The 8340-nt window shown below is 51.7% G+C and overlaps 1 gene segment (V, D, J or C); it reads left to right on the forward strand.

Annotated features, from left to right (window-relative positions):
- The first annotated feature begins 334 nt into the window (after window positions 1–334).
- Window positions 335–1668, forward strand: LOC119901647. The segment is given in 3 exon segments: window positions 335–683; window positions 779–1074; window positions 1483–1668. Coding segments are annotated over 3 exon segments (525 nt in total).
- Window positions 1669–8340: the final 6672 nt, after the last annotated feature.

Below are 8340 nucleotides of genomic sequence, written 5' to 3' on the forward strand. Positions count from 1 at the left end.
CTACACATGTCAGAGCCTCTGGAGCAACTAGGGGTTAAGTGTCTTGCTCAGGGACACATTGGTGAATGTGTCACAGTGGGGGATTGAACCCGGGTCTCTCACACCAAAGGCATAGTCTTATCCACTGCACCATCACCAAATGGTTCATTTACAGTTTCTCCATATCCCTTAGTTTCTGGCCTCAAAGGAGACCAGAATTATGCAGCTAGGCGTAATGGTTGAGGAGTTATTACTGATTTATTTTAGGTATGTTATTTTAGGCCTTTTTTTCTGGAAGTAGGTGTTAGTTTCCAAGAGGTTGAATCTCAAAATTGTTTCAGCTTTAAAACGCCTTCAATTTATATCCAAAAGACAAAACTATTAAAGTGTAAACAACATAAAATCATGATGTTCAAATATTTATTGCCATTTTATGAACAAAAACAGAATTAAGAGGCATTAGCAGATTTAGAATGAGACCCAGCTGTGATGAAGAGCTTCAGAAATGAAACTACTGTGAAATATGAGTCTCCTCCTACTGACTGCAGAGCTGCTTCATGGCAGAGAACTCTTTGATTCCAGCTGTGAACATCAGACCAAACACAACTGACAGAACGTGTTCATACTGAACATTCAGTTCCAGCATTTCTCCTCTGTCAACATGGAGAAACTCGCTGCACTTTTGTTCTTTTCAGCTCTCGTAGGTACGAGTGTTTCTGACAGTGAGTGCTGGTTTTAAATGATGGATGTCTGCCTTTGGAACAGAACTCTGAATCTAACATGTTGTTTCCCTCACTAGGTAACACCTTGGAAGATGATATTACTGCCAGCAGAGCTGAAGTGTTCTCATCAGAGGGCCGTAGTGTTACTCTGTCCTGTAGCTATTCAGTTAAAGCCGATAATCTCCAGTGGTATCGACAGGATCCTGGATCAGCTCCTCAGTTCCTTCTCCTGATCACTGATGCAAAAGAGCCTTCAGTGGTGGAAGCAAAACCTCCACACCCTCAACTGACCGCTAACCTGAATGAGGAGAGGAATCGAGTCGATCTGCAGATCTCCTCTGCTGCAGTGACAGACTCTGCTGTGTACTACTGTGCTGTGAGGCCCACAGTGACAGGAAACACCAAAACTCTGTACAAAAACCTTTGGAGCAAAGACAACAGAATACTCCACAACATCCACTAGAGGGAGTCACTCTGTTAAACTTTCAGAGAGAATCACAGAAACAAATCATAAAACTTCTAAAAGCTGAGAGACAAACACCAAGGACGTCCTCTCTCTCCACTGCTCTTTTATTCCTAAAATATAAACTGGTTTATACAACTTGACATTTTAGTCCTGAGGACAAATAAGACACATATTGATAATGAATAACTTTAAGTGACTCTTAATATATTTTGCTGATAAAACCCAGTGGACCAACACCAGCAGAGGACATGGCACCCAAACTTCATCCTGGACTTAAAGTAACTTGGATTCTGTGTCTCTCCACTCGTCCTCCAGACTCTGGGACCTGGATTTCATCTAAAAGAGGACTCTGGACCACTGAGCCACGGTCCAGTTCTTTTTCTCCTTAGCCCAGGTAAGACTCTTCTGACTCTGTCTCTGGTTCAGGAGTGGCCTGACACTGGCAATGCGACACATGAAGCTCATTTCCTGGACCCGTCTGTGCCTGGTGGATCTCGATGACTCCAGCCTCAGTCCACTCCCTGTGAAGCTCCTCGTCGCCCCTGTTGCTTGTGCACCTTTTCCTACCACACTTTAACCTTCCAGTCAACTTTCCACGAACATGCTTTGATCCAGCTCTCTGTGAACAGCCAGCCCTTTCAGCAGTGACCTTCTGTGGCTCCTTGTGGACAATGAGTGTCTTCTGGACAACTGTCAAGTCAGACGTCTGAACCAGACAGAGATTAAAGGCTCTTCTCAGGTCCACATTTACGTTACATTTAGTAATTTAGCTGACGCTAAAGAGACTTAAAATTGCTATACATGTGGCACGCCTGACTTACAGCAAGCTGAGGCAGGCCATGGTCCACACAGGCAGACAGTCCAAAGGAAGCAGGCAAAAAACAAAATCCAAAAGGTCAAATACATCAAGAAGAAGAAAACACTGAGAAATGGCTAGAAAGCTTCATTAGTAGACGAAGACGAAGCGCCACAGACAAGGGAAATATACAGACTAAATACACAAGTGAGGGGAGATTAAGTAGACACAGGTGGAACTAATGACGACAGGGCAGCCAATCATACAGGTGGACACACAAAGGCAGGAAGTAACGTGAGGATGGATATTTAGTAAAATCAAATCAAAAAACTCAACCACGAACCTTGTCAATAATATGTTGTCTTAAAACACATTGTGATTGGTTTATGGAATAGATCAAGGGTATTCAATTAGAATTCAAAGAGGTCCAGTTAGAGAAAATTTCCCAAAGCAAAGGTCCGGAACATCAAAATGACTAACTTGCATTTTCATTCAGTACCATAACATATAGTTGTATCAACATATGTTTTTATCAACAACGGACTGTCAAATAAAATAATATTTCAGTCAGTTTTCACATCAAACTAAAGGGATAATAAATAAGTAGTCTAACAAAAAAATCTAAATTTAAGTAAACTAAAGTGCCAAATTTTTTAGAAAAAATGAAATAAAAAGTGTAGCTTGAAATGATGAAGTGTAGTCTTAACCAATTTTATAATAAACACTCAACACATCTTAACAACTGAACAGCTGTAATGCCTCCTCTTCTCTTTCATTCCCTCTTACAGAGCTACCACTCCTACTTTCTCTTGTTCAGTGAGAAACATGAGCTCTAGTTTCTCCTGCCAGCTAGGATTGGAGATCTATGAGATAATCTGGTTCTGAACTGCCCGTGGGAGGAATGTACATGTAAAAATCTGTACATTCTTGATTAAAAGTCATGTGAAATCTCTTTTCCCTTTCGTCTCCTCAATTCGTGTGTGTTTCCAAAACGTCTCTGGTGAATCTGGCGGACTCGACTCGCAAGCATTGGAATGCACAGATTTGATTGGCTGAGCAGCGTCACATGAGACAATTGAAGCACATGCGATTGGTCTGTGAGTTTCCTGGGCTGCTAAACCAGTACAGTAAATGCTATAAAAGCTGCGCAGGTTAAAATAGAAATGCTCCGTCACGAGGTAGTAAGTCTCATTAATAAATCGGTTGTAGGTCGGCAGTCCGGAGAGGACAGCAGCTGGGTCCGGATCCGGACCGCGGTCCGCCTATTAGTGACCTCTGGAATAGATAATACAAATAAACTTGACTTGATCTCAGCATCCAGCTGTGAGCTCCATTTTCTTTAAAGGTTCAGTGTGTAATTTTTCTGACAATCTATTGACAGAAATGCAATATAAGATCCTGTTAAGGCCCCTCCCCCTTCCTGCTTCCTTCTCCTGCAGGAGACTGCAGGCAGGGAGGCTGATTGGGCTGGGCAATCACCTGTGCAGCTCTACCTTTAGAGCTTATTTAGCCAGGACTGATCAGGCTTTTGTTCCCCTTCGAAGGAACTCGAACTGCGTCGGTTACGACACTATGGGAATGCCTCTAGGCGAAGCAGGTCTGAACGTGAATGAAATCACTCCAATCCTATTGGCTTGTTGCTAGAACGGTAAGGAGGTAATAATAAGGAGTATAAAGCACACCTGTACACACTCATTATTAGCTTTTTTCTATTCAGCAGGCGCTCTGTATGTTGTTTGAAGAAAGCGCCAGTCCTACAAGCAGTGTGTCTTACCTGAAGAAGAAGTCTACCAGCATGTCCGGCAACCAGATGTACAGAAGGTGTGTTTTTTCTTGCCCTCGGTACATCACGGATGGAGATTCTCATGAGATGTGTGTCTCATGTTTGGGGATGGAGCACGCCCGGGCAGCTCTTGAGGGGGCTGCCTGCGCCCGTTGCGAAGCCCTTTCCGTGCGGGTACTGAGGGACAGCATGGCTCTCTTTTCCGAGGATGGCCGGAGGTTTTTTCCCCGTGGTGCATGCCCTGCGGCCGCTGAGGCGGCCCGGCAGCTTCACTCATGGGGTTCACAGCGTGATCTGTCGGAGGATTTCGGGACGGCTGAGGCTTTTTCCCGACCTTCATCCGCTGGCTCCGACGCTTCCTTTCCTCGTTCGGGAGCCTGTTCTCGGCTTCTCCCGCTCGCGGTTTGGATCCGGAGACGCTGCAGCAATCCGACTCCGAGGAGGCGGACGTGCTCAGCATAGTGGACGATGACTTCCGGGTGTCAGGGCGGCGTCATCTGGCGGCGCCCGACTATGACGTGCTGCTGGAGGTGGTGACTAGAGCCGTGGCTAAGCTCAACATCAACTGGCCACAGGAGGAGCAGACACCCACAGGCTAGTGGTAGCTTGATGAAAGGTTTCTTAAGCACCACGCACCACCTCCACGCCGGTCTCTGCCATTCTTTCCCTGATTTACATGATGAACTGAGTAATCATGGGGCAGACCCTTCTCTACACGGCTTTCCACACCCCGATCACTGAACTACAGTAATGTGATGGGGGTTAGGGACCGTGGTTATGGGTGGATGCCTCGGGTGGAGGATGCTCTTGCGAGCTATCTCTCCCCTCGACTTGCGTCCTCCCTGGAGGAGCCGGCGTTACCCTCCAGCCATGTCGCACCACATCTACGCTCGTGGGGAAGGCGTACATGGCAGCGGGCCAGGCAGGTGCGAGCTTGCTCACCATGGCGGTGCTTCAAGCCTGCCAAGCCGACCTGCTACAGGAGATGGTTCAGAGGGGGGGTCCCTCTGAGGAAGATCTGGTGGAGCTTCGCAGAACCATGGAGCGTTAGACGCAGTGCGAAGCGTTCCGCCAGTACCTCCCTCGCCGGTCTGGACCCAAGGCAGCTGAGGCTGCCAGGCGTAGGTCCCTTCCCTCTACGAGCTCCTACGGAGAGGAGAGGAAGCAGAGTGTCGCTTCTCGGGGGTCCCCCCGAGGAACTGGGGCAGCGAGACGGCGCTCTCACCCTCAGCCTTCTGAGAGACGCGATCTGAGGACCGTCATCCAGTCCCGACGGAGCTCAGGGAAGACCGGGGTAGGGGAGTCTTTCTCCCCTCCCGCACCCCCCCCCCCCGGAGGCCGATCGAGGTCCCCTCCGCCGTGGCAACGGGTGATGTTATCCCGCCGTTTACACATTCAGGACGCACCTGCCACCATCGAGTCCACACCGTACTGCCTGCCCTGAGGGTCTGCAGTCAGGCGGCGTTCAGACTCACTCACCGTGGATCTTCGGCGGCTCTCCCCTGCCGTTCTGGGGCTTCAGGGGTCCACCAGAAGATCACACGAGACACCGACCACCAGCCCCGAGGGGTTGGTTCCGTTGGCAGACTTTGCAGAGGCTTGGCAGAGCCTGACGAACATTTCTCCGTGGGTCCTGCGCACTGCCATACATGGGTTTCGACTACAGTTCAAAACCCGCCCTCCAAAATTCAACAGAAGAGAGGGGGTGGTTTGGACTGTGGTCTGCCCGGAGCAAGGTCCGGTGTTGGGACAGGAAGTTCGTACTCTGCTGAGGAAAGGGGCCGTGGAACCTGTCTCCCCCCCAGACAGAGACGCCGGTTCTACAGCCGGTACTTCATAGTCCCCAAGAAGGATGGAGGGCTGTGCCCTATTTTGGATCTGCGGGTTCTAACCGGTCTCTGAGGAGATTCAGGTTCAAGATGCTCATCATCCCCACCATCGTGACGCACATCCAATCTGAGGATTGGTTCGTCACGATAGATCTAAAGGACGCCTATTTCCAGGTCTCCATCCGTCCTTCTCACAGGAAGTTCCTGAGGTTCGCCTTCGGGGGTGTGGCTTACCAGTATCGGGTTCTTCCATTCGGCCTGGCACTTCCCCTCGCACATTCACCAAGTGTATGGATGCAGCTCTGACCCCGCTGAGGCTCCAGGGCATCCGGATTTCAACTTCATCAACGACTGGCTCATCCTAGCCCAGTCTCGAGAGTTGGCGCGGTTCGGCATCGAGATGTCGTTCTGGCTCATCTGCGGCGTCTAGGGCTGAGGCTCAACGCAAAGAAGAGTGTGCTGGCACCCACCCAATGGACTACGTTCCTAGGGGTAGTATGGGATTCGACAACGATGCGGGCACAATTGTCTCCGGCACGTGTCGACACCATATTGGCTGCCGTGAAAGGGGTGAAGTTAGGCCACGCCATCACTATAAAACACTTTCAACGAGTGTTGGGTCTCCTGGCGGCTGCGTCCAGCGTAATACCATCTGGACTGCTGCACATGAGACCCCTGCAGTGGTGGCTAAGGAACAAGGGTTTTTCCCACGAGGGGAAATCCTCTCAGTTTGATTTGGGTTACGCGCAAGTGTCTTCGTTCCCTATCAGTTTGGAAGGAAACTTGGTTCCTGTCCCAGGGGCCCGTGCTGGGAGGGTCTTGTCGCCGGCTGGTGATTTCGACAGACACCTCCCTCACGGGCTGGGGCGCGGTCATGGACGGCCGCTTTGCAAGGGGATCCTGGCAGGTGCATCAATCCGAGTGGCATATCAACTGTCTCGAGATGTTGGCGGTGTTCCAGGCTCTAAGGAGTTTCCTGCCCGATCTCAAAGGCCACCACGTCCTGGTTCATTCCGAGGAGAACAACACAGCGGTGGTGGCCTATCTGAATCACCAGGGTGGTCTGCACTCGCGCCCTCTGTACAGACTGGCGCGTCAGATCCTCCTGTGGTCCCAGCAGAGGTTACTATCGCTCAGGGCGATGTATCTCCCGGGGACGCAGAATTAGGGAGCAGACCTGCTGTCGAGGCAGGGGCCGAGGCCCGGGGAATGGAGACTTCACCCCGAAGTGGTGGAGCTCTTGTGCGAAGAGTTCGGCCCCGTAGACGTGGATCTGTTTGCGTCTCAAGAGACTACGCACTGCCCGCTATGGTTTTCTCTCGTTCCTCCAGCCCCGTTGGGTCTGGACGCCATGGTACATTCGTGGCTGAGGCTACGTCTGTACGCTTTTCCCCCAGTCGCTCTGCTCCCGGGGGTTCTGGAGCGGGTCCGCCAGGACAATGTCGGCCTACTGCTCGTAGCCCCGTTCTGGCCAACCCGGGTGTGGTTCTCGGACATCATGTCGCTCCTGGACGGCCCGCCGTGGCAGGTCCCTCTGAGGAGAGACCTGCTGTCCCAGGCGCAGGGCCGGGTTCTTCACCCTTGCCCCGCCATATGGCGACTGTGGGTCTGGCCCCTGAGGGGGCACAGTACCTAGAGGCGGGTCTAACAGCCGGAGCAGTCGAGACCCTCCTGAGCTCCAGGGCCCCGTCCACACGGAGGATGTAAGGCCTGAAGTGGAGCGTTTTCTCCACTTGGTGTAGGGAGCGGTCGGTGGACCCTGTTACCTGCCCGGTGGTTCAGGTACTTGAGTTCCTCCAGGACCGGTTCTCTGCTGGTCTTTCCCCTTCCACCCTCAAGGTGTACGTGGCAGCTATTTCGTCTTTCCACACCCCTCTGAGGGAGGGGTCCTTGGGGAAACTTCCCTTGGTTGTACGTTTCCTCCATGGTGCCCGGAGGATGAGACCTGCGACTCGGTCCAAGGTTCCCACTTGGGATCTGGCAGTGGTTCTTGGGGCATTGGCTGAGGCCCCCTCCGAACCCCTGGAGTCAGCTGAGGCTAAGCACTTGACCCTCAAGATGGCCTTTCTCCTTGCTATCACCTCTCTGAGGAGGGTGGGGGATCTCCAAGCGCTTTCGGTTTCCCCGCAAAGCCTGGTGTTTGCCCGGGGAATATTAGGGCTATCCTGCACCCTCGTTCAGGATACATCCCTAAAGTGCCTTCTTGTGCGGAAGGGTCCACAGTGCTGCAGGCATTTCATCCTCCACCTCATGTGACGGCGGAGGACGAGAGACTTCATCTGCTCTGCCCTGTCAGAGCACTGAGTATTTACACTCTGAGGTCCTCCCGTTGGAGGAAGGCTGACCAGCTGCTAGTGTGTTTTGGGTCTCCCAGGGCCGGGCTCCCTGCATCCAAACATACTATTAGCAACTGGATTGTTCAGACTATTTCCCTGGCCTATCAGGTGCGCGGTTTGCCTTCACCTGTGGCTGTGAGGGCTCATTCTACCAGAGGCATGGCGGCCTCTCGAGCCCTCCTTTCCGGGACCTCTTTGCAGGATGTTTGTTTAGCGGCTGGCTGGGCCACTCCGCACACATTCATTCGGTTTTACAGTCTTGACCTTCCTTCGGCACCTGGCACTCATGCGCTCTCCTCTTAGTCGTGCCACTTTACTGCACACTGGGGCAGGTGGGGTTTTTGGCACGGTTTAGTGGGTATCTCGTTCCCATAGTGTCGTAACTGACGCAGTTCGAGTTCCCTCGAAGGGGAACGTCTCGGGTTACGT

Source organism: Micropterus salmoides, unplaced genomic scaffold (genome assembly GCF_014851395.1).
Source record: "Micropterus salmoides isolate LMB-PRFRI ecotype aquatic unplaced genomic scaffold, ASM1485139v1 Ms_hic_scaffold_14, whole genome shotgun sequence".
Classification (NCBI taxonomy): domain Eukaryota; kingdom Metazoa; phylum Chordata; class Actinopteri; order Centrarchiformes; family Centrarchidae; genus Micropterus; species Micropterus salmoides.